At 49.3% G+C, this 26,949-nt stretch overlaps 2 protein-coding genes across 4 annotated transcripts in view; one reads left to right on the plus strand and one right to left on the minus strand.

Annotated features, from left to right (window-relative positions):
* DZANK1 (double zinc ribbon and ankyrin repeat domains 1) overlaps positions 1-16,587 on the minus strand; it is a 38,210-nt gene extending 21,623 nt beyond the window's left edge. The window contains exons 1-4 of one of the 3 annotated variants that reach the window (XM_085887407.1): positions 16,308-16,587; positions 15,497-15,650; positions 5,368-5,494; positions 2,073-2,226 (exon numbers count right to left, since the gene is read on the minus strand). In XM_085887407.1, coding sequence (XP_085743533.1) covers positions 2,073-2,226; positions 5,368-5,494; positions 15,497-15,650; positions 16,308-16,419 — 547 coding nt within the window. In that variant the 5' untranslated portion in view covers positions 16,420-16,587. The remainder of the gene's footprint in view (positions 1-2,072; positions 2,227-5,367; positions 5,495-15,496; positions 15,651-16,307) is intronic. The other 2 variants (XM_085887406.1, XM_085887408.1) reach the window with 2 other exon arrangements.
* The window catches only part of LOC147022653 (uncharacterized), a 67,635-nt gene continuing 46,116 nt past the window's right edge, over positions 5,431-26,949 (plus strand). Inside the window, exon 1 of the mRNA XM_085887414.1 lies at positions 5,431-5,530. The gene's annotated coding sequence lies outside the window, so the exon portion shown is untranslated. The remainder of the gene's footprint in view (positions 5,531-26,949) is intronic.

A 26,949-nucleotide genomic window follows, 5' to 3' on the forward strand; every position in this document is an offset into this window, starting at 1 on the left:
TTTTTAAATACAGCTCTCGAGACTTGGAACATCAGATCTCATGAGATTCTATCAGTAAGGAGGGGATAGTGTTACCTTCAGCATGCCTTGGTAAACCACAATCATAGATCCCTTGCCTTGTGATGCAAGCATTTTGTTATCTGTGTCATTGTAGGTGGACTGAGGTTATGATTTCACCCCTGTCTGTCTGTGAACAGGATATCTCAAAAAGTTGTGGACAGGTTGTGTGTGTGACAAGGACGAATTGATTCGATTTTGGTGAAGATCCGAATCTGAATCCGGCTCCTAGAATTTTTTAAGTGATTCTTCGCCATTGAGTGATTGGACAAAAATGATATGTAGGACAATATCTCAAAAAGGTAGAGACGGATTTGGATGAAACTTTGTGGATGAGTTGGTTAGACGACAAGAACAAGCCGATTAAATTTTAGTTCAGGTCTGAATCCAGATCCAGCCGATCGGTAGGATACAAAACGTAAACTAATCAGGCTGGTGAAGGGATGCACTCTAAAATAAGTGCTCTTCTAGTTTTTGGTAGTTTAATGTCAACATTGACAGAATAATATAAACATTGAGAAAAGAAAACGAACGCGATGGCTTTGCTGCGGGACAGCTGACGATGCTGGTTTAATTATCTGATCCAGTGAATTATTAGTGTTTAGGGACATTGTGTTTGATGTGTGAGTGAGTTTATAAATGATTGGATGAATGTGAAGATGTAGTTGTATTTTAGTGGGTGGAGTGAACACAAGTTTTTGGATGTTCTTGGATCATTATGGTTGGAGCTGTCTTGCCTTGGTTCAAATCCTGGCCCAGGTATAAACTGCATGTCATCCCGGTCAGTGTTTCACAGGCAGGGTGATTCATCATTGTGTGTGCCGTCCCTTGGATTGACGTTAAACTGGGCATCCCGTCTCCCGACTGTTCAGGTCAGGTCAGGTATGGGAGCATGTGCCGGAGCAGCGCGTCGCTGCATCCACTTTCCGCCAGTACTCCAGGGTCCTCCGTCTCTCCATCCCCCAGGCAGATGCCAGGCCCATCCCTATCTCCTTGAGATGCTAATCAACCTGCTGCAACCATGAGGAACGTGGTCAGCTCACTGACCTCCTCCACTCACGAGACTCCCTCACTGACAGAATCTAGTGAGCAGGATCAATGTCAGGAAAACGAGCCACATGTCCACACAGCCGCAGCTGACACACGGTCTATGCAGGTAACAAATCTCATTTGAGTCTCTCTCAGCAACTGCCCGTTGGACACAAAGTCCGACCAACGATAGCCAAGGATTCTCCGAAGAGACCTGGTACCAAAGGAATTAAGTCTCTGCCTCAGATCCTTGGTCAGAGTCCAAGTCTCGCATCCATAGAGCAAGACTGGAAGCACCAAGGACCTGAATATTCGGACTTTCTTCCTCCCACACAGGTACCGGCAGTGCCACACCCCATGATCCAGTGAATCCATGACTCCCCAGGCCCAACCCAGACGTCTGTTGACCTCTGCCTCACAGCCAGCAGAGACATGAATATCACTGCCAAGGAAAGCAAATCTCTCCACAGTTGGTGGACGTTAAATATCCCATGTTGTCCTTAGTGAAGAGTAGTTGAGCAATCGCTGGCACCCTAAACAAATTACAACTTCCTGCCCTAACCTACAGGGCACATCGCATCAGAGGCACAGCCGTGCCCCCAACAAATGATGCTACTGTACCTGAACCCATGTGCTGCATATGACAGAAGGAAGAAGGAGTGATGTTTTGTTGTTAAAAAGGATGAAACAGAAATGCATGCCATTGTTATTGTACATAAGGTATAAATTCATACATTGTACTTTTCGGTGGTTAAAAAAGGAATGTTTATTTATCATTTTTTAAAACCATTGTAAAAGTGATTGGACAGACTCAGAGTTATTTCCTCAATTATATTTCCAATAGCAACATGTAATGTATGGAAGGAGAGAGAGAGAGAGAGAGAGAGAGAGAGAGAGAGAGAGAGAGAGAGAGAGAGAGAGAGAGAGAGAGAGAGAGAGAGAGAGAGAGAGAGAGAGAGAGAGAGAGAGAGAGAGAGAGTTCTTACTTGTTTTCTCAGAATTTTCCTGCCAGGCTTTCCTGCTTCCAACGTTCCAAGACCTACCAACGTTGTTTGTAGAGAAGACCGATGCACCCTCATGGGACTCCTGAATGGTGTCATAATACATGTCGGCTTCATGGATGACAATTGGGAGCAGAGACTGCAATTGAACATATTTCTGGTGATGTCGTACCTATGGACCATATATTGTGTACACAGAAAAATGGGTAATTTTTTTTAAATGGAAAAAAGGAAGGGAAAGGAGAATAACAGGAGAGAGTGAGGAGGGTGGAGAGAGAAGGGAAGTACATTTGGGATGAGATGGGAAGGTAAGAGACGTGTACGGAGCATTGTTGGGATGGTGAAAAAAATTTAATAAACAGCCCCTAATACTCCACCCCCCCCCACACACACCCCTTCACCAACGATTATTTTCCGCTACCATCCTTTATTTATTTTTTTTTCTTTTCTCTATTACATTGAGGCTCCAGGAGAGACAGAAGGGATGCTGGAGCCCAAACCCGTAGAGAAGAGCAGTACTCCATTGAATGACATACAGAGGCCTTGTACTGAAGGATGCGAGTTGTTGTCAAGGAATGACAGAGGATCCCCATTCTGCAGTGCCTTTGCATGCCTGCTTAAAAAACAAACAACAACAACAAAAAACGTTAGCCCAGGAGAGGTCATGGCTGATATTGAGGCCGAGCATTTCAAGAACCTGAACCTCTTCCAGTGGATGACCATAACAATAGGTGTGTTCATTTGACAATCCTCCCAGAGAGAAAACGTGAGACTAAGAGGTTTCCCAGGATTAAAAGACACGCTCTATTCGTCAGGCCAAAATCTAAACAATTCCACATCAGCAGAAAGTGATGACAGTTTTCTGTCTATCTGTGGGACGACATGCTGTGCGACACAATGTGGAGCCGTCTGCAAAATGGAAGAGGTTTTCCAGACCATTGGAGAGGTCATTAATATACAGGGTCTGCCAAAAGAAGTGTTGGGGTTTCATATTGTTTTATTTTCTGACATATTAATGACAAATCAAATAACTGGCCAGATACAGCATCGCAGTATCAGGAGGACCTCAAATTGACAAAGATGGAGTACAAAGGTGGATAGGACTCAAATCGACTCAAATAGAGAAATTACCCTGTTTGGAAAAGGTTCACGCAATATCGCCATTGTCACTCTTGCTGTACGACTGGTGTCACACAACTGTGGATTTTCTGAAGTCCACACCCGGCTGTTGTGTTTGCTAATGAAACCATTCAAATGAAAGTGAGCTTCATCACTCATTATCAACTGAGAAATTAGACCTTCATCTTCAATTATAAGTTCCAGCAGTTTTGTCAAAAATGACATGCGAGTTTCAAAATCGGTTGGAAAGATTTCTTGCACAAGCCAGACTCTGTAAAATACGTCTTAAAGAGGTTTCAGCCATTTAAAATTCCATTAAATGTGAAAATGGTCGATTTTTGTGGGCTTCTCAAAACACGATATCACACGCACCCTAAATGTATCCTTGTGTTCTTCCAGACCATGGTCTACCTGATTGTGGTTCATCAGTTACATTTCCATCTTCCCAGAATCTTCAAATGTATTCATGGATGACGTGCTCAGAAGGAGCAACATTAACACAGAGTTCATGACGGTATGCTCCTTGAGCGACAATGATGGAGCACTTGTTCTTGAAGAAAAGGTCAACAACATGAGAATGCTGTTGGATTGTCCACCTGTTGATCATGAAAATTCTAACCCTGAATCTTCAATCTGAAAAATGATAAGGTGATTTTCATAAATACTTTAAAAATATATAACAATGCACCTCTTTTGGCAGACAAAACGAAATCCCGACACTTCTTCTGGCAGACAATATGAGATCCCTACACCTGTTTTGGTGGACAACATTAAATACCGACACTTCTTCTGGCAGACAATATGAGATCCCTACACCTGTTTTGGTGGACAACATTAAATACCGACACTTCTTCTGGCAGACAATATGAGATCCCTACACCTGTTTTGGTGGACAATATTAAATACAGACACTTCTTCTGGCAGACAATATGAGATCCCAACACCTGTTTTGGTGGACAACATTAAATACCGACACTTCTTCTGGCAGACAATATGAGATCCCTACACCTGTTTTGGTGGACAACATGAAATACCGACACTTCTTCTGGCAGACAATATGAGATCCCTACACCTGTTTTGGTGGACAACATGAAATACCGACACTTCTTCTGGCAGACAATATGAGATCCCTACACCTGTTTTGGTGGACAACATTAAATACTGACACTTCTTCTGGCAGACAATATGAGATCCCTATACCTGTTTTGGTGGACAACATTAAATACTGACACTTCTTCTGGCAGACAATATGAGATCCCTACACCTGTTTTGGTGGACAACATGAAATACCGACACTTCTTCTGGCAGACAATATGAGATCCCTACACCTGTTTTGGTGGACAACATTAAATACTGACACTTCTTCTGGCAGACAATATGAGATCCCTACACCTGTTTTGGTGGACAACATGAAATACCTACACTTCTTCTGGCAGACAATATGAAATCCCGACACCTCTTTTGGTGGACAATATGAAATCCCGACACCTCTTTTGGTGGACAATATGAAATCCTGAAACTTTTGTGGATGAGGAACAATACTGGGCTGAAAATACTACCTTGGGGAACCCCAGCCTCCACTGGGACAGCAGAGCAGAGGGTTCCATTGATGGCAAGATGTTGACTGTGCGAGTGGAGGAAATCATCCAGGAATGAAGTCGGCGGCCTTGTTTGCTCCAGAGCGCAAGCTTGGCCAGCAAGGCCAGACCTTGTCGAATGCCCGATATACGGTATGTCCAGGGAGGTGGTCCTGACCTCTTGTGTGAGATTTAGGGTCTTTCACCATTCCTTGAGAGAATAACAGAAGCATGTCCAGAGTTGAGTGACCTGGATGGAATCTTAACTGATGGTCACAGATCAAAACTTCCACCTGGTTTAACTCATAAAGCTCTAATAATATGTTACAGAATGAGAATCATTCATGTGAATGCTTTTAATTAAATAAATAGAAACTGTTAAAAACAGTTGTACGATGTTTAAATAAATGTGTAGCCCATCCCAACACGATAACGCCTTAACTTTGACAAACCTTTAGGGGTGCTTACCAGAAAGACAATAAAATTCCAAATTGTTCAACAATTATAGCATCAGGACCGGGATGTATGATTCATTCCTTCATACAATAGCAGGAAGTGATGGGGTTAGGGTTCATGAGGCTCACCTGTGTTCGAAGTTCATGTGTGGCTGTTGTTTCAACCCCATCATTATCATCCATGCCTTCCAGGCACCCTGGCTTGGAGTATTCCACGTGGAACACCTTCGTCACAACAGAACTCTGCTGGCCATCTCTGCCAGAAAACAAACAAGCAGCACACGTTTATAAGGTACAGTTTTACTTTTCCATTTTGAATAGTCATGAGTGTTTGAACCCATTGTAGTGCGTATAAGTTCATTAGCTCCACCACCAAGATGGTCGGAGTTTATGTTTTCACCCCTGTTTGTCTGTCTGTCCGTCTGTCTACCTGACTGGCTGTGAGTAGGATAACTCAAAAAGTTGTCGATGGATTCAGATGAAACGTGGTGGACAGATTGGGTGTTTCACAAGGACGAATTGATTCAATTTTGGTGAAGATCTTTATCCATATTGGTGAATGTAAAAAGTGATTCTTCACCAATTGAATGATAAACCTAACACGATATATCGCAAAACATCTCAAAAAGTTGCGAACGGATTCAGACGAAATTGGTGGATGAGTTGGGTATGTGACAAGAACAAGCCAATTAAGTTTTCGTTAAGGTCCGAATCCAGATCCAGATCCGGCCTATCAGTGGGATACAAAACATCTGTCCAATCTCAAGAATGAGCTTTCAAACATGTCTCCCTTCTCTAAAACCTGGTGGCACCTTGTCAAGTCTGTCTCTGGTGTATCCTCCCCTTCCATCCATTCCCTCACTTCAAATGGCACCACAACTGACTCCACTCATGAGAAGGCCAAATGCCTCAATTCTGTTTGCTTCCAAATCTTGTGTCCAACCCCTCCTTCTCTGTATGCACCATTCCCAATCGGACCCAACTGCTCCTGCATTCTGTCTTTTGCATCTGAGAAGGTGGAAAATTTTCTGGCAAATCCTCGACTCTGACTCCATAACTGCACTGGATGGCTTCAGCTCACGTGTCCTAAAAACCTGCTCTTGTACTTCCTCACCCTGCCATTTACCCTCGGTCATCTTCCATCTGCTTGGAAATCACTCAACATCACCATCTCTCTGGCCAAATCTTGAGCTGTTAATACAGTCTGACATCCTTCCTTGCTCTCCAAATTGTCTGCCTATGGAATCCAAGGTCAACTTCACTCTTGGATGACTGACTTCCTCTACTCTCGTAGCCACTCCTTGCATTTCCCCTCACCCCTCATCACTTGTATCCCTTGTTTATCCGTCTCCATCTACCTTTTCCCTCCGCACTGCGATTGACATTTTCCCTTTCTCCTGCTTTTTCCTTTGTTACATTGTGTCCTGTTCTGTTCTGTGTTCAAGCTCTTCCACGAGTCGAGACCATGTAGTAAAATAAATAAATAAGTGGAGTTGGCCTTCAATTCTATAGGTAGACAGTTTTGGAGAGCAAGGCAGGATGCCATACTGAATCGAAAGCTCGAGATATGTCCAGAAAGACGGCCCTGGTCTCATGTTTGACATTGAGGACTTCCATCCATTGTTGGGAGAGTAGATTAGTTTGCCGTATGTGTCCCCCTCATCCTGTTAATTGATTGTTGTTTGTGGGGTGGCTTTGCTGTATCCACACAAGGTCAGACTGCCTCCTGGACCTTCCAGCTCCTGTTCCCCCTCCCTTCCATGTCTCCACTCTTCACTCTTCAGCCCATTTCTTTGCAGACTTTTGCACCCATTTCTCCTCCATCTTTCTCCCTTTCTACCCAGGGGGCCAATATTGGTGCACCTGACATGTATTGAGCCTGTGGGTACCTTCAAAAGGACCTCAGTAACAAATTAGGCAGGTGGAACCTTGCAAATTTTTTCTCAAAGTCCAGAAACATAAACCCAAGATTGCCATCATTTGATTTATCAGAAAATCACCATTTCAATCATATATATATATATATATATATATATATATATATATATATATATATATATATATATATATATATATATATATATATATATATATATATGTATATGAGGGCGGAGGAGCTCCTTGTGAGCCAACGTCCATCCATATCTAGTGCCCAACTGTGTCTACAAACGTCCTCCTGCAGTTGGGTTACTTTTTTATCAGGAGGTTAGTGGCAGGATTTGCACTCTGGCCAGCATAAAACCCTTCATTCCGCAAAACACAAAAACGCAAAAAAATCTGAAAACCCACTCTGTGGTAGTACCTCCTGTGCAGCTTCCCTTCGCAGGGCAGCTCACCGGATGACTGGATTGGGGCAAAGCCTTCGGGACCCCCAATCTTTGATGATAGGAGGGAAACCACGGGGTAACATCCCTGGGTCAGATTGCGGGAGAGTGTGTCGGAGTGGTGCTGAGGTGTCGTCTACCAGACGGCGGTCTCCTTGAGTTAACTTGAGGCGGTCCCTTCGGGTGGGTGCCTGGAATGTCCTATCCCTAAGAGAGGATGATCACCTGTCTCTGTTATCATCTGAGCTTAAGCGTTTGGACATCGGGATTGCAGCTCTCTCTGAGGTTCGGAGACCGGATTGCGGCGAGATAATGGTGGGTGGTTACACCTACTATTGGTCTGGTCGCTCTGATGGTTACCATACCCAAGGAGTTGCTGTAGCTGTGTCCAATAAGCTGACCCCAATGATAATTGAGATAACACCGGTCAACGAGCGTATTATGAGATTAAGGATTCCTCACTCATTAGGTGTCATTTCCCTGGTCTCTGTTTATGCTCCGACTGAGGCGAGTGATCTCACCGTGAAGGATGCATTCTACGCCACGCTCGAGTCTGTGGTTGATCAGTGCCCCAGACGAGATACACTTTTAGTCTTGGGGGATTTCAATGCATCGACTGGAACTGATAGGGATGGTTATGAGGTGTGTGTTGGTCCCCATGGGTCAGGAACTATGAACCAGAATAGCACTAAGTTCCTTGACTTTGCAAGAAGTCATGGACTTAAGGTGGCTGGTTCATGGTTTCAGCGCCCACAAGCTCATCGCTGGACTTGGTATTCCAACGCTGGTGGTGTGGCAAAGGAGATTGACCATGTCCTCATTGACGGTCGTTGGAGGATAATCCAGAACTGCAGGGTCTACCGGAGTGCTCAGTTCCTCAATACTGACCACAGGCTTGTTGTAGCAACTCTGAAGCTGCACCTTAAATCCTGGAGAATCGTACCATCCCAGCCTAGGCTGGATGTTAGCAAGCTCAGGGATGAGAGAGTAGCTGAGGAGTTTGCGAACAGTCTGAGTGGACACTTGGGGGGTCTGGGTGCTTTGGGGGGTCCTTAAGAGTTGTGGAGTGCCTTCAAGACCACCGTCCTTGATGTTGCCAGTGGATGTCTTGGAACTCACCGCAGGGCAAAGAAGAATTTTGTCTCTCAAGGGACACTGGATACCGTTGACCAGAGTCACAGGGCCAGGCTGAATGGCAGAGCTGAGCTGTTCAGGGAGCTGAGGTGTAAAACTGTACGTGCACTGTGGGTGGACAAGGAGGCCTATGTGCGAGGAATCTGTGAAGGGGTAGAGCATCACCTGTGGACAGGTGATTCTCGTCCCGCTTACAAGGGAATTCGCGCATTACGTTCATCCAAGCCCATCCCTCGGAGCACTGCAGTTAGAGCAGAGAGTGGTAGGCTCTTGACAGAGGAGTCTGAAGTGAAGGCCCGCTGGGCCGGTTACTTTGAGCGGTTGTACCAGGCTGATCCCCCAGCTGTCGAGTTGGACGTCAAGGGTGTTACAATCCCTGTTGCTGACCCTCGAATCAAATGTGGTCCACCTTCGCTTGTGGAAACACGGGCTGCGGTGAACCAGTTGAAACGGGGCAAAGCTCCAGGGATCTGTGGCAACCATGCTGAACTTCTCAAGTTCTCGTGTCGTTGCATGCAGTTTTGTGCTCTGCCTGGAACACAGGCATCATCCCAACTGACTGGAAGAGGGGCCTTGTTGTCCCTCTCTGGAAAGGGAAGGGTGATCGCCAAGACTGCAACAACTACCGAGGGGTGACGCTGCTCTCAGTGCCGGTCAAGGTCTTTGCTCGGATAATTCTTGATAGGGTTCGCCACCATCTGCTTGAGCACCAGCGTCCAGAGCAGTCAGGCTTTACACCAAAGAGGTCAACGATTGACCGTATCCTTGCTCTTCGTGTCCTCACCGAACGCAGACGAGAGTTTCGGCAGGGGCTGCTTGCAGCCTATGTTGATCTCTGTAAAGCGTTCGATTCAGTGAATCGGGATGTCCTCTGGAGGATTCTTGGTCTTCGTGGGGTGCCACCAAAACTGATCGATCTGATGTCTGAACTCTACTCTGGTACTGAGAGTGCTGTGAAGTGTGGTGGTACCATCTCTGTCTTATTTCCAGTTGTTCCTGGAGTTCGTCAGGGGTGTGTACTGGCCCCAACATTTTTCAGCGCTTGTATGGACTGGATTTTAGGGAGGATGTCGGAGAGATCAAGTTGCGGTGCATCGTTTGGGAATGTCAAGATCTCGGACCTTGATTTTGCAGATGATGCAGTCATCTTTGCGGAGACTTTAGACATCCTCTTGGGGGCCCTCGAGGTGCTGAATGAGGAGTCGGAGCCACTGGGATTACGGGTTTCTTGGGTCAAAACTAAGATCCAGGCTTTCGGTGACATCTTGGATGCTGCTGTCCTGTCTGTGTCTGTTTGTGGTGAGGATGTTGAGGTCATGGAGAGATCCACTTACCTTGGCAGTGATATTCATGTCTCTGCTGGCTGTGAGTCAGAGGTCAATAGACGTCTGGGTCGGGCCTGGGGAGTCATGGATTCACTGGATCATGGGGTGTGGTGCTGCCGGTACCTGTGCGGGAGGACGAAAGTCCGAGTCTTCAGGTCCTTGGTACTTCCAGTCTTGCTCTATGGATGCGAGACTTGGACTCTGACCAAGGATCTGAAAAAAAAAAAAATGACCGTTTTTACAGCCATTTTTCCCTGCTGTGCAGGAGTTAGGCTTTTCTTGAGGCAATGTTTTTTATGGCCGGATGCCCTTCCTGACGCCAACCCTGGTCGCCTCTTACGACACACAGGGATATGGTACACCTATTCTAACCGGGGCATACACCGGGACCAGTACACTGGCACTCATTTCGCCGACCTCGGAAGGATGACAGGCTGAGTCAACCCCCTGGTGTTAATTCAGCAGCCAACGGGGATTGAACTCAGGACACTGGGATCCCAAGCCGCTGCCCTAACCACTGCGCCAACACCAGGCTACATTGACCAAGGATCTGAGACGGAGACTTAATTCCTTTGGTACCAGGTCTCTTCGGAGAATGCTTGGCTATCTCTGGTCGGATTTTGTGTCCAACGAGCGGTTGCTGAGAGAGACTCGGATGAGATTTGTTACCTGCATAGTCCGTGAGCGTCAGTTGCTGCTGTATGGACAGTGGCTCGTTTTCCTGACGCTGATCCTGCTCACCAGATTCTCTCAGCGAGGGAGTCTCATGAGTGGAGGAGGCCAGTGGGCCGACCACGTGCCTCGTGGTTGCAGCAGGTTGACCATCATCTCAAGGAGATGGGGATGGGCCTGGCATCAGCCTGGGGGATGGCCAGACGGAGGCCCCTGGAGTACCGGTGGAAAGTGGACGCAGCGACACGCTTTTCTGGCACAAGCTTCCATACCTGACCTGATATATATATATATATATATATATATATATATATATATATATATATATATATATATATATATGTATACACAGACAAGGCACATTAAACCATCAGATAAAGTTCTCACCATACATGTATTTTAGCCCATACTCACATTGCGGTAGAGAGTGTCGGAGTGGTGCTGAAGTGTCACCCACCAGACAGCTGTCTCCTTGGATTAACCTGAGGCGGTCCCTTCGGGTGGGTACCTGGAATGTCCTATCCTTAAGAGAGGATGATCACCTGTCTCTGTTATCATCTGAGCTCAAGCGTTTGGACATCGGTGCTGCAGCACTCTCTGAGGTTCGGAGACCGGATTGCGGCGAGATCTTGGCGGGTGGTTACACCTAGTGTTGGTCTGGTCACTCTGATGGTTACTATGGCCAAGGAGTTGCTGCAGCTGTGTTAAATAAGCTGACCCCAAGGATAATTGAGGTGACACCGGTGAACTAGCGTATTATGAGACTAAGGATTCATCAAGGATTCACTAAGGACTAAGGATTTTGTCAGGTCAGGTTCGATCTGGCACCTGCTACAGGTACCATGTAAACCTGTACTAACCTGTTCCATGGTCGGGTTGTCGGCGACGAAACCGTCTCCCCCACCAGGTTTTCTGGTGAGGAGGGTGTTTGGATATGGACACCCAGCAGGATTAAAAACAAAACCTGTCAAAGGGCGGAGGAGCTCCTTGTGAGCCAACGGCCATCCATATCTAGTGCCAAACTGTGTCTGCGGACGTCCTCCTGCAGTTGGGTCACTTATTAGGAGGTTGGTGGCAGGATTTGCACTCCGGCCACCATAAAACCCTTCATTCCGCAAAACGCAAAAACGCAAAAAAATCTGAAAACCCACTCCATGGGAGTACCTCCTGTGCAGCTTCCCTTCGCAGGGCAGCTCACCGGATGACGGGATTGGGGCAAAGCCTTCGGGACCCCCAATCTTTGATAGGAGGGAAACCACAGGGTAACATCCCTGGGTCAGATTGCAGGAGAGTGTGTCGGAGTGGTGCTGAGGTGTCGTCCACCAGACGGCGGTCTCCTTGGGTTAACCTGAGGTGGTCCCTTCGGGTGGGTGCCTGGAATGTCCTATCCCTAAGAGAGGATGATCACCTGTCTCTGTTATCATTTGAGCTCAAGCGTTTGGACATCGTGATTGCAGCTCTCTCTGAGGTTCGGAGACCGGATTGCGGCGAGATAATGGTGGGTGGTTACACCTACTATTGGTCTGGTCGCTCTGATGGTTACCATACCCAAGGAGTTGCTGTAGCTGTGTCCAATAAGCTGACCCCAATGATAATTGAGGTAACACCGGTCAACGAGCGTATTATGAGATTAAGGATTCGTCACTCCTTAGGTGTCATTTCCCTGGTCTCTGTTTATGCTCCGACTGAGGCGAGTGATCTCACCGTGAAGGATACATTCTACACCACACTCGAGTCTGTGGTTGATCAGTGCCCCAGACGAGATACACTTCTAGTCTTGGGGGATTTCAATGCATCGACTGGAACTGATAGGGACGGTTATGAGATGTGTGTTGGTCCCCATGGGTCAGGAACTATGAACCAGAATAGCACTAAGTTCCTTGACTTTGCAAGAAGTCATGGACTTAGGGTGGCTGGTTCATGGTTTCAGCGCCCACAAGCTCATCGCTGGACTTGGTATTCCAACGCTGGCGGTGTGGCAAAGGAGATTGACCATGTCCTCATTGATGGTCGTTGGAGGCTGATCCAGAACTGCAGGGTCTACCGGAGTGCTCAGTTCCTCAATACTGACCACAGGCTTGTTGTAGCAACTCTAAAGCTGCACCTTTAATCCTGGAGAATGGTACCATCCCAGCCGAGGCTGGATGTTGCCAAGCTCAGGGATGAGAGAGTAGCTGAGGAGTTTGCGAACAGGCTGAGTGGACACTTGGGGGGTCTGCGTGCTTTGGGGGGTCCTGAAGAGTTGTGGAGCGCTTTCAAGACCACCGTCCTTGATGTTGCCGGTGGATGCCTTGGAGCTCACCGCAGGGCAAAGAAGAATTTTGTCTCTCAAGGGACACTGGATACCATTGACCAGAGTCGCAGGGCCAGGCTGAATGGCAGAGCTGAGCTGTTCAGGGAGCTGAGGCGTAAAACTGTACGTCCACTGAGGGTGGACAAGGAGGCCTATGTGCGAGGAATCTGTGAGGGGGTAGAGCATCACCTGTGGACAGGTGATTCTCGTCCCGCTTACAGGGGAATTCGCGCATTACGTTCATCCAAGCCCATCCCTCTGAGCACTACAGTTCGAGCAGAGAGTGCTCGGCTCTTGACAGAGGAGTCTGAAGTGAAGGCCCGCTGGGCCGGTTACTTTGAGCGGTTGTACCAGTCTGATCCCCCAACTGTCGAGTTGGACGTCAAGGGTGTTACAATCCCTGTTGCTGACCCTCGAATCAACTGTGGTCCACCTATGCTTGTGCAAACACGGGCTGCGGTGAACCAGTTGAAACGGGGCAAAGCTCCAGGGATCTGTGGCATCCATGCTGAACTTCTCAAGGCTAGTGGAAATGCTGCACTCGTGTCGTTGCATGCAGTTTTGTGCTTTGCCTGGAACACAGGCATCATCCCAACTGACTGGAAGAGGGGCCTTGTTGTCCCTCTCTGGAAAGGGAAGGGTGATCGCCAAGACTGCAACAACTATCGAGGGGTGACGCTGCTCTCAGTGCCGGGCAAGGTCTTTGCTCGGATAATTCTTGATAGGGTTCGCCACCATCTGCTTGAGCACCAGCGTCCAGAGCAGTCAGGCTTTACACCAAAGAGGTCAACGATTGACCGTATCCTTGCACTTCGTGTCCTCACCGAACGCAGACGAGAGTTTCGGCAGGGGCTGCTTGCAGCCTATGTTGATCTCTGTAACGCGTTCGATTCAGTGAATCGGGATGTCCTCTGGAGGATTCTTGGTCTTCGTGGGGTGCCACCAAAACTGATCGATCTGATGTCTGAACTCTACTCTGGTGCTGAGAGTGCTGTGAAGTGTGGTGGTACCATCTCTGACTTATTTCCAGTTGTTACTGGAGTTCGTCAGGGATGTGTACTTGCCCCCACACTTTTCAGCACTTGTATGGACTGGATTCTAGGGAGGATGTCGGAGAGATCAAGTTGCGGTGCGTCATTTGGGAATGCCAAGATCTCGGACCTTGACTTTGCAGATGATGCAGTCATCTTTGCAGAGACTTTAGACATCCTCTTGGGGGCCCTCGAGGTGCTGAATGAGGAGTCGGAGCCGTTGGGATTACGGGTTTCTTGGGTCAAAACTAAGATCCAGGCTTTCGGTGACATCTTGGATGCTGCTGTCCTGTCTGTGTCTGTTTGTGGTGAGGATGTTGAGGTCGTGGAGAGATTCACTTACCTTGGCAGTGATATTCATGTCTCTGCTGGCTGCGAGTCAGAGGTCAATAGACGTCTGGGTCGGGCCTGGGGAGTCATGGATTCACTGGATCATGGGGGGTGGCGCTGCCGGTACCTGTGTGGGAGGACGAAAGTCCGAGTCTTCAGGTCCTTGGTACTTCCAGTCTTGCTCTATGGGTGCGATACTTGGACTCTGACCAAGGATCTGAGACGGAGACTTAATTCCTTTGGTACCAGGTCTCTTCGGAGAATCCTTGGCTATCGCTGGTTGGATTTTGTGTCCAACGAGCGGTTGCTGAGAGAGACTCGGATGAGATTTGTTACCTGCATAGTCCGTGAGCGTCAGTTGCGGCTGTATGGACATGTGGCTCGTTTTCCTGACTCTGATCCTGCTCACCAGATTCTCTCAGCGAGGGAGTCTCATGAGTGGAGGAGGCCAGTGGGTCGACCACGTGCTTCATGGTTGCAACATGTTGACCATCATCTCAAGGAGATGGGGATGGGCCTGGCATCTGCCTGGGGGATGGCCAGACGGAGGCCCCTGGAGTACCGGCGGAAAGTGGACACAGCGACGTGCTGTTCTGGCACATGCTCCCATACCTGACCTGACCTGATTCATCACTCCTTGGGTGTCATTTCGCTGGTCTCTGTATTCGCTCCGACTGAGGCGAGTGACCTCAGCGTGAAGGACGCATTCTATGCCATGCTCAAGTCTGTGGTTGATCAGTGTCCCAGGCGAGATACTCTTCCAGTCTTGGGGGATTTCCATGCATTGATTGGAACTGATAGGGATGTTGATGAGACGTGTGTTGGTCCCCATGGGTCAGGAACGATGAAGCAGAATAGCACGAAGTTCCTTGACTTTTTTGTGGTTTCTCAGAGATGCAAATTCATGGTAGCGAAGAGACGCAAGTCCATGGTTTGTAAGAAATACGAGTCTCTGCTCTCCAAGAGATGCACGTCCATAGTTTACATTTTACAAGTTGTAATGTAAAGGTAACCAAAAAGAAAAACACGAGTTGCACACCTTGCTACCGGCGTATACCCAAGAGCCGAGACGTACCCATGCGGCCATGCGTGAGACACCACGGAATGTTGTCCATGCACTCGACCACAGGTGTTGTGCACAACACTGACCTGCTGACTGCCAGTGCCTTGATCGTTTTCTTGCCATCATTGAGCAGAAACGGTCCCTTGTACAGCGCGGTGCTTTTGTCACTGTGTCCTGATTTTTTGGGTGGTTGAGGCGTGCCACCATTCACCGTAAAATAGATGTTCGTGCCTGGTGTATCTAAAAAAGAACAAACATTAAAAAAAGAAGCAGCCATTATGGTAGTAATTGTTGTGACGGTAAAATAGATCATTATAATTATCCTCGCCACCGATGGTGGGTGGAGGTAATGTTTTCACACCTGGTCTGTCCGCTTGTCTGGGAGCAGGATATCTCAACAAGTTATGGACGGATTCAGACAGAATTTGGTGGACAGGTTGGGTGTGAGACACGAACAACCCGATTCGAGTTTGGCTCAGGTCTGGAGAAATTCGTGTGTTTAATCAATTAACATGAACTTCACCTTTACTTGTGTTCAGAGAAAACAACACGTATTATGGAGAGGGCGCGACCCGAATGCTGGCACAATGTGAGCCAGTTCAACGTCCATTTGAAGGACGGTACACACACACACACACACACACACACACACACACACACACACACACACACACACACACACACACACACACACACACACACACACACACACACACACACACACCATGATGAATCACCGAACCTGTGAAACATCGGGATGACAGTTTATACCCAAGGCGGGATTCAAATCCTGGATAGACAACAATAACAATGAACCGTTATTGTAAGCGATGACAGTCATGTAGTACGTCCGGCTTGAACAACCGGACAAAGAGAGCACAGACAGTGTCGAAGTACCGCAGTTGAGGTCGACGAGCGTGCTGCTGTCTATGTGCCTCTTGCTCATGTTGACGGTTCTTGGCGCTCGCAGCGGAATGACCCGGGGCGCCGACACGGAGCCTGCGGTCATGGTGGTTCCACGGTGGGGAGGATCGCCGAGTCCCGAGCACGTCCACGCGATCCAACACGCACCACACCTATCCCAACATAGTCACGAACGGACCCCGTGGGGGGACAAGGCGACGTGCACCGCACGCGTCGTTCGTTGCCTAGAAACGGTTACCGAGCAACATGATGAAAAGGGACGCCGTGCGAACCAGCTTGTCTTGTTTCACGAAACCGTTTGGCAAATAATATGTAACTTAATATTAATGCAAATTATGTGAATTATATATGCATATATAATTATATATAATATAATATATTATAATATATAATAATATTATATATAATATAATATAATAATATATATTATATAATAATACATATATACAATAATACATAATTATATATAATATAATATATTATTATTATATATAATAATCTAATATATTATATAATAATACATATATACAATAATATATACAATAATACATAATAATATATAATTATATATAATATAATATATTATTATTATATATAATAATATAATATTATATATAATATAATAATATATTAGATAATAATAATACATATATACAATAATATAGCCTGGTGTTGGCGCAGTGGTTAGGGCAGCGGCTTGGGATCCAAAAGGTCCTGAGTTCAAGCCCCGTTGAGCCACTGAATTAATACACCAGGGGGTTGACTCAGCCTGTCATCCTTCCGAGGTCGGCGAAATGAGTACCAGTATACTGGGCCGGTGTATACCCCGGTTAAAATAGGTGTACCATATCCCTGTGTCGTAAGAGGTGACCAGGGTTGCGTCAGGAAGGGCATCCGGCGTAAAACATCTGCCAAATCACTATGCGGATCATACGGATGATCCGCTGTGGCGACCCCTAACGGGAGCAGCCGAAAGAAGAAGAAGAAGATATATACAATAATATATATACAATAATACATAATATATATTTATATTATATATGCAAATTACGTTATTATGTTAATGCAATAACATTATATTTATTACAAGAAATGAGCACCAATTACACTGGTTTACAAAAAAACAAATTTTCTAAGGCAAGCATGTGAATAGGTGTTTCTGACTAATTTTGATATGCTGAATTCAAATTTCTAAACGGTTTTGCTCTATCACCTCTAGTTTTTTTGCTTTCACATATCCCATTTTTTTATTATAATGCATATATTTATAATACTAGTACGGGCCCGTAGGGGCGGGCCCGTCGGTGCGTGCTCGTAGGTGAGTGCCTGGAGGTGAGTGCCAGTATGTGCAGCCCTCTGTCACCCCCACTCTCTCGCCCCCTCTCTCTCGCCCCCTCTCTTGCCCCCCCTCCCGCCCCCTCTCTCTCACCCCCCCTCTCTCGCCCCTCTCTCTCCCCCTCTCTTGCCCCCCTCTATCCTCCCTCTCTTGCCCCCCCTCCCGCCCCTCTCTCTCCCCCCTCTCTCGCCCCTCTCTCTCCCCCTCTCTTGCCCCCCTCTATCCCCCCTAGTCTCGCCCTTCCTCTCTCCCCACTCCTCTCTCGCCCCTCTCTCTCGCCCCCACTCTCATCCCCCCCTCTCCCGTCCCCTTCTCTTGCAGATATTGGTCGACAGATAAATGGCCGTAATTTGGGAACTGCTCGTCCGATTAATATCAAACCTTGAAAAGGCACATCCGCGAGTCCCCAGCAATATTCCTGGCAAGTTTCAATGAGATCGGACCGTCAATTGTGCAAAAATAAATAAATAAATAAATAAACATTAATTGTGACGTCATTCGTGACGTCAAAGCACCGTGTCTTGTCATTGGTCGACAGATAAATGGCCGTAACTTGGGAACCGCTCGTCCGATCGATATCAAACCTCGAAAAGGCACATCCGCGGGTCCCCGGCAATATTCCTGGCAAGTTTCAATGAGATCGGACCGGCGGTCGTCGAGAAACGGCGGCCACAGACAAGCAGACAGACACACACACAGAGATTGCTGGAATTATAGATGGATAATGTGTTTATGTCATATATTCAAATGGCATATTACAGAATGAAACAAAGCATAGATACAGAACACTGACAGAACTAAATATTACTATTACTTGGATATAAGCATATACACACATCATAGTACTACAGACAGTCAGAAGTGAGGTTTATTTTGGAGGACCTGGTGTACTTTGCCTTCGGGATGTCAGGCAGGAACATCCAGCAGAAGTCCCCCATCATGCTGGGGTTCCACTTGCCTTGGTAGTTGCTCTCCATCTTAGTAATATCTTGGTGGAACCTTTCCTCATGTTCGTCACTTACTGCTCCGAGGTTCGAGGGGAAGAAGTTGAGGTGGGAGTGGAGAAAGTGAATCTTGAGAGACATTCGGCACCCCATATCCTGATAAGCCTGCAACAACTTCTCGACACGCATTTGGTAATCCAGTGCCCGTGCGTTACCAACGAAGCCATGGCAGACTGACAAATGCTTCCCATGCTCTCAGTTCCTTCAAGGTGAGCTTCTCCTCGAATACCTCATCCTTCAGCACCTCCCTGATCTGAGGTTCGACAAAGATGCCCTCCTTGAGCTTAGCAGAACTGAGACCTTGGAACAGAGTGCACAGGTGTTGGAAGGCAGCGCCATCCTTGTCCATGGACTTCACGAAATTCTTCATGAGGCCAAGCTTGATATGAAGAGGGGGAAGAAGCACCTTGTTCATGTCCACTAGAGGATTTTCTCTGATATTTTAAGATATTTTTTAGATATTTTTGTCTAACTATATTTTATTGCTTTTAGATATTTTTTAGAAAAGTTAGATTTTTTGGGTCAAGGTCTATATGTATACATGTACGTACATGTATACATGCATATCTAAAAAATTAGAGGTGATGAGTGAAAATGGATTTCATATCTGAAATCAGCACCCCAAAATTAGGTTAGAACACCTATTTTCATGCGTGCCTAAATTTCTTTGTAAACCAGTGTAATTATTCTGCACATTCGTCACAGATGAAATTATCCCCCGCTCTTCCGTAAACCCCCACACATGTATCATGGAACCATGTGGAACAAAGCGGACATTGGATCCAGGACTCTGAATCCTGATTGTCGTCGTCCCAGTAGTTTCCGTCACACAGACCACGTACATTGCTCTGGTCGTCCCTATCGATTTCAGCTCTTCTCCGTGGTCTGGTCACACACGACTTCTTCTTTCTCGCCTTCTTCAGCTTCTTATTCTTTGTCGACGGCTTAGAAGTGGCACGGGAGGGGCCAGCGTTGGGAGCCACTTCGTTGTTCGAAGAACCCGGATCTGAAATAGTACACCGTCGATTTTACTCAATAGTAAGAGGTTTTAAATGAACAGCAGTCGATAGGTATAAGAGTAGATTTTCTAATTTGGTGTGCCGACAGCCAGGAAGGTACAAAATTAAGTAACATGCTTTACCGACGGATGGCAGTGTGACTGTTGCACAATGTAACGGAGTCACTAACCTGGTGTAGCATTCTGCAACTCGGGAGGTAAGGTGAGGGTTACATGGTCAGGTGGCATGATCAGGCCGAAAGGTCCAACGTCCACAATTGATGTGCAGTGATATTTGTGCCAGCGGCGCAATAAGGGTTAATATTGTTACGGATTCGCGCCCGCCGGCGTGCTGACGGCCACGTAACTCGAATCGCGGCACGTCGCCCACCGGACGGACAATCCAGTCGTGACCCTCTCGGACTAACGCCGGGAACCAGTCACGGGTGGACCTTTCGGTCTCACCGCGATCGAGCCAATCGGCCCCCGCGTGGGATAGGGTTGCTCGCCAAATTCGACCTACCGAAGTACCCACACGGAGGGTAGACCAGGCGATCGCACCTCGCCGCAGGTCGACTTCGGACACGGGCCACTTAAGCGACCCGTTCCGTACTATCGGGATAACCGAGCGGTGTTATTCGTCGACCTCGACGGTTCGATTAATTATCGGGCGTATTCAGCCCACTACCAACCCTTTACGTGAAGCAAGATGAGGATTCACTGAAAGAAATGACGAAGCGAAGCGGGAAACAGTTCAACACAAAGCACATTTATTCGCGATGAACGGAAAGCACACATATTCAATTCCACCAAAAGCACATAGAAAAGGAAAAGAAACACAATGCAATTTTACACAAAAAGCAAATGTGACAATGCAGATCTAATACCGATTACGCGAGCACACGGCAACACTTATACAATTTTACTTCACAGACGGCGCCGCCAACACATATCCAAAACCAAGAAAAAGAAAAGAGAACCCTCAAGGATGAGGCGGGCCTGAGGCCGAGACCGGGTCGGGCCTACCCGTCTGGTGATGAGACGCGGAGCGGCGATGGTGCCTCAACTCCGCGGGCCTCGCGGACAGTGTCTGGTAGGGGGTGGGAAAGGGGCCCCCTTGGTCGCACTATCTCATCGCGGGGGGGAAACAGGAGGGGTTGCTGATGCTCGGGGGAAAGGAGGATTTCTACTCTGCCTCGAGTCCCGCGACGGCGTCTCACCTCGACCAGGTCGCGCCGTCGGCCTCCCTGGTGTGCAGCTCCCGGCACGACGCGAGCACCCCCTCGTCTGCCCTCGCCGCCTCTCCACAGCTCCGTCCTCTTCGCTCCGACTCCAACGCACACGACGACGACGAGCGGCGACCAACTCCTTCTTGCTTCTTCTTCCCAACTCCACCGACTGCGAAGTCTTAACTCTCTCGACTTGACGAACGCGGTCGCTTATAAGCCCCGTGGCTTCGCTCTCTCATCTTTGACCCCCTGCCTTCGACCTTTCACCTCGCTCCCCATTGGCCGAGAAAAAGTGGGCGTGAATGCTTTTGATCCATAAATTTGCATATAGCGACCGCCCTCCAACGCCCTGGAGGCGGGGCCAAATCGCCCTCGCTCACCGATTGGACGGAACAAAAGTGGGCGTGTGTCGTTTTGATCCGTTTTTGGAGCTGAAAATCCGTGGTTTTGTACACGCTGTTCGGCGCGCGCCCTGCACGAGTCCAACACCGGTACCCACAAGCGGCGCAAGAACGGTGGCGATGCGGCCGGTTGCGAGGTGTGACGTGAAGCGGCGCCGCGGTGGGTGGTTGATGTTGTGGTTGGTGGTGGTAACAATGGCGGTTGGTCCAAAATAAAGATAGTAAAAGAAAAACGGCTATCCTGAAGAGTCGCAGCACGCATAAATGACATGTATTCCCACTAGACAACGGGTTTGGGTCTAACTACACATATACTTACCGAGATATCTCACCTAAGGGACCTGAATGGTGGTTTGCGAATTTGGTAACCACAACACTACCCCCTCCCCTTTTTACAGACTCGTCCCGAGTCGTCAAATTTTCGTGTGCCATCATGTGTAGTTTTCCCCTAGTACATTTTACCTACGGATCCCTGAGTGCGACATTCATGGTATTCGTGTCCCCAAAATAAATAACCTGAGGGCTGCGTAACTACCTAAACAAACTCCCTCACACGGACGACTTAAATAAAATTGCCGGCGCTAAGACAGACATGCCGGGGGCGCACTCATATTTACAGTGCATCTTACCTTAACTTACAAATTTTACACTAAAGCATGGCCCAGGATCAATGGACTCTGCAAAAGAAAAGCAGTGAGCAGGGAGCCAGGCTGCTCGCATGCAGTCTCTGGCTCAAAACAATGCAGGTGACAGGGAACGTGGCTGGCTGCTCACACGCAGTCCAAGGCCTTCCCTTTTGAACTGAACGCAGTGAACCACAACGGTGCACGGGCTGCACAAACGTAGTCTCCGTGCCAGCTCAAGTGGCACACACAATGAACACAACGAATGGATGGATGAACACAAACACGGTGCACGGGCCGCCACTGCAGGCCCGTGCTGTAGCTGCCAACAGGGCAGTTCTCGCAGCTTGCAAACTGTTGCCTTCTGATCCTGGCGCACATGGAAATGAACAGGGGGGGGGGGCAGAGCAAAAATTGAACGGGGCTGGTGAACATGGGCAGTGGGCATGGCATGGCAAAGGTGAGCAGGCAAACACAGCCCGCAGAAGAAGGTCGCTGCAGGCAAACACAGCCGGCAGATGAAATGGCCGGCACAGGCCTTGCAGAAAAACAGCCAGCCGGCAGATGAAGTGGGCCGGCACAGGCCTTGAAGTAAAACACGGCCAGCCGATGAAGCTGGCCAGCCTTTGCCGTTCAGTGGAGGTTGGTGGAGGGAGTGCGGTGGTGCTGGCCACTTGGAAGGCGGGCTCGGACCTACCTACCTGTCTCCCTCCCACCTATCGCCTTTGCCTGTCACTGTACATACCCACTCCCTTAATTTGTCAAACCCCAATTTAGCCCCAACTTATTTTTTTTTGTTGTTTTTATGTTTACTTCCCCACTATAAATCGTCCCCTAACCCCCTTTATCGTCCTTGTTCGGCTAACCTATCCTGTCACCTAGCCTACTCCCAACCCCTACGTTCCCTTCCCGGAGGGGAACAAGGGAGAGCTAGCGTCCTGTGTCGAGGCCCAACGAAGCCTAGGAATGGCCTCCCCAGAGTTCAGCGATCTTAACACCAAGTGGGTCCAGCGGCCCACAACGACAGCGAGGGGATGGATGGTGCGGAGGGGTACATCTCCTAATCTACCCTATCCATTTAACTGTTAAACTACCCCGGGGCTTTCAACAAGCGCCTCTCGCTTAAACTATTGGTTCTAACAACCCAGATTCCCGTCGCCTGTGTTGGTATCCTCACAATTTCGGGCCTCGCCCCCCAATTTTCTCTCCGTGCTCTCACACGGTCTCCTGGCTGGGACACGTGGCTCCCTTTGGCAGGCACGACCCTCTGCCGAATCTCCCGCTATGGCACCCCCGGGCACTACACTGCCTCCGAGCCTACCAGCTCCCTAACACCGGGGAGTGCCCCCCATGGCACCTCCCCTGAAACGCACACGTGGCAGGCTGGCTTCCCGGGCCCCTTTCCGAGGGTCACCCATGCCCACAACACTGCCCATGCGGCTAATGGCGCCCCGGGCCCCCGCACCAAGCAGGCGCACCCGTGCCCACTACTCTATCCCGGCCCCCCATGGGCCCATGGCCTACCGCGGCCAACTAGCCTGGTGCCCGGGGTACCCACTCAGCGATACTCACCTTTCGCAGCCACGCTCCCAAGCCCGTCAACAGGGCTCCTGCACCCCTCCAAATGGGTCTCGAGCCTACTTTCCCACCAACAACAAAACGACCTCCATTTTTCAATTTGACTAACCCCCTAACTCACTTTATACTGACCCCGGGGTCCCTTGGGCGGGAGTCACTCCTCCCCCCAATCACTCATCGCACCATGCATTCCCCATTCACTCCATACACACAGACCCGCTGGCCTCACTCACTCACCAAGCACATGCTTCCACTTCACTCACCAAGCACATGCTTCCACTTCACTCACAAACTCTTCAACACACACACCACTGAACTCTGCCATCCTTCTATCTGCACCCCCTAACTAACTCGTGCTCCCACGTCATCCCTTAAACTATAGCACGTTCCATTTAACACTACGTAGCTAAGCTACGTCCCCTCTACACATTCACAAGTCTGTCACTGTCTCCTAACTCTCATTAATTAATTTCCCAACCTAAATCTCGCTACAATCCCTCTAACTAATCCATTCCACGGGCCCCATGAGGACTTACCCCTGCCCCATGGAGCCGGTCTAGCTAAGCTAACCCTTCCCCCTAACTAGTTTCCATCCTGTGCCCCTAGGGAAGGGGGTCTTCCACCCCTTGCCCAGGAATCCTGTGCACCCGAAAGTGAGGCTTGTTTTTTTTTTTGTTTTTTTTTCCATGCGCAGCACCTGCGCGGCAACTCAGAGCTCGCGCACTTTGCACCTGCCCGTGACGTCATGCAGCTGCACGTGTTCCTCGTCCCTCCTTGGACGGTACCATCCGGCAGAGATACCCCTCCTGCCGGATTCCAACCCCACGTGCAGCCATGGCGTCACCGTGCGCATAAAAAAAAACACAAGCCCCACGTCTCGAGGGGTTCCCCACGCGAACACATGTGCTTTGCCCGTTGGGGCTTAACACACACGATCGCGTGGAGAGCCCGTCCGGTCCAAATCCGTTATCCTGCCTAAACTTTGTCCGTCCGCGGGATCGGCAAATCCACCGCGTGCGTTTCCGGACCGGGACTTCACTCTCGCAAGCGAGCACGTGGTGGTCTCGTGCGTTGCACAGCACGAACCGCGTGCTCACTGCTGGGCGAACCCGGCACGGTCCCCGAAACAACTACAGCCGCTACTCGGCTTTCTCTCCTCACATGTCGCCGTCGTCGCCATTCGACCCACGCACACCTGCGTGTTACGACGCTCACACTCCATACCATTACATTCACACCGGGAGACGCGGCTGCGTGCTCCCGCATGCCCACCGACATCTCCCTTACATACCGCTCTCTCACACACACGGTCTCCCTTGCACTCGGCCGTTCACTCACGCATGCTACCTCCCTCGCACACGTGACTCCACTCACTCGCGGTTCCTCATCCACACACCGTCCTTCACTCACACACGCGGGGGCACTCAACCGCGGTTCCTCATCCACACTGGCCGTTTCATCCACACACACGGCCTCTCTCACACACGGTGCCTCACCCACACACGGCGTGCTGGGAAGCACGTACTCTGGCACCATCGCCACCACACCACTCACACACGGGGTCGCTTCCACACACGGGGACGCACTCACACCTTGCACCACACACACAGGGACAACCACACTGGGGATTCGTGTCCCCACAAGGGTCTCCGGGGCCTCTATACCCCCCAAGCTCTCCGTGCACCTGTCCACAGCACCCGTCCCCTCAACCTCGCAAAGCACGACCGAACTCACCTGGTCGTGACTCGCCTCAAGGGGGCATACTCCCTCCCCTCGTTCCTGGAGGAGGCCATCCAGGTGCTCGCACTGGGTCCCGACACGCTCCGCGAGCTCAACCTCACTATCCTCCACTACCTCCGTGTGTGTGTGTGCGTCACTCACCCCGTCTTCATCGTGTAGTCTCTCCTCTATTTTTCTGTCTCCCGTGTCTCTATACATTTATAAGTTTCTGTCGTCGTCACCTCGTGTCTCGTCTCACACGTTTTGGTCTCCCCATTTAATTTTTCCCTCTTGGTCACCGTCGATTCCTCTGTCACGACCCTCGCCCAACACGCCCCCCGAATTATTTTTTTACCCGCCTCCACCGCGGGCCTGTCAGCCGTTGCACCCCCTTCCAGCTCGTTTGCTTCCACACGTGGAGTCGCCATTCCTATCTCCCGAGTCACGGCCTTCATGCCCGCCTGCAGGCATCGGCCCATGTTCTGCGTCTCACCCCGTAGCTCTTTCATTTCCTCCTTCATGTTTGCTTCCATTCCGTTTATTTGCTGTGTATTCGCATCCATCCTCGTTTTTACTTCATTTGTATTTGTATCCATCTTTTCGTTCATTTGTTGTGTGTTCGCATACATCTTTTGTGTATTCGCATCCATCTTTTCGTTCATGTTCGCATTTATCTTCGCTGTCATTTCCGCCAGCATGGCGCATAGCTGGGCCATGTCGGGTGCGCTTGAGTGAGCAGTTTCGGCAGGGGTTGGGGAAGGGTTTTGGTGGACAGGGGGAGGGGAGGTGTCATACACCGCGGCCGCTGCCGCACCCATTTCGGGCTCTGGGTTCAGTTGGGCGAGTCCGTGTTCCTGCACAATCAACATTTCCTGCTCGGGGATTCCATCCTGGACCATGGATTCTACACATTCTACATCCATTTCTAATACCCCCGGCTCCCGCTCGCCTTGAGACGCCATCTTGCTTCTCTTAAAGGGTTAATTTGCTCGCTCGTAATTTGGAGGGAATCGGGGGTCGCTTCTCTCACCCCTGGACCGATTCCCGTGAATTTAGCTGGAGACAGGAGAGCCCGTTTTCCTGTTCTCCGTTACCAGTGCCGTGAGGAGGGCGATGGGTTTGTATCGCACGACCTGACACCAATGTTACGGATTCGCGCCCGCCGGCGTGCTGACGGCCACGTAACTCGAATCGCGGCACGTCGCCCACCGGACGGACAATCCAGTCGTGACCCTCTCGGACTAACGCCGGGAACCAGTCACGGGTGGACCTTTCGGTCTCACCGCGATCGAGCCAATCGGCCCCCGCGTGGGATAGGGTTGCTCGCCAAATTCGACCTACCGAAGTACCCACACGGAGGGTAGACCAGGCGATCGCACCTCGCCGCAGGTCGACTTCGGACACGGGCCACTGCGACCCGTTCCGTACTATCGGGATAACCGGCGGTGTTATTCGTCGACCTCGGACGGTTCGATTAATTATGGGGCGGATTCAGCCCACTACGAACGCTTTACGTGAGGCAAGATGAGGATTCACTGAAAGAAATGACGAAGCGAAGCGGGAAACAGTTCAACACAAAGCACATTTATTCGCGATGAACGGAAAGCACACATATTCAATTCCACCAAAAGCACATAGAAAAGGAAAAGAAACACAATGCAATTTTACACAAAAAGCAAATGCGACAATGCAGATCTAATACCGATTACGCGAGCACACGGCAACACT

This window comes from Eptatretus burgeri, chromosome 7 (assembly GCF_056783735.1).
Source record: "Eptatretus burgeri isolate ZD-2024b chromosome 7, Ebu_testis_v1, whole genome shotgun sequence".
Classification (NCBI taxonomy): domain Eukaryota; kingdom Metazoa; phylum Chordata; class Myxini; order Myxiniformes; family Myxinidae; genus Eptatretus; species Eptatretus burgeri.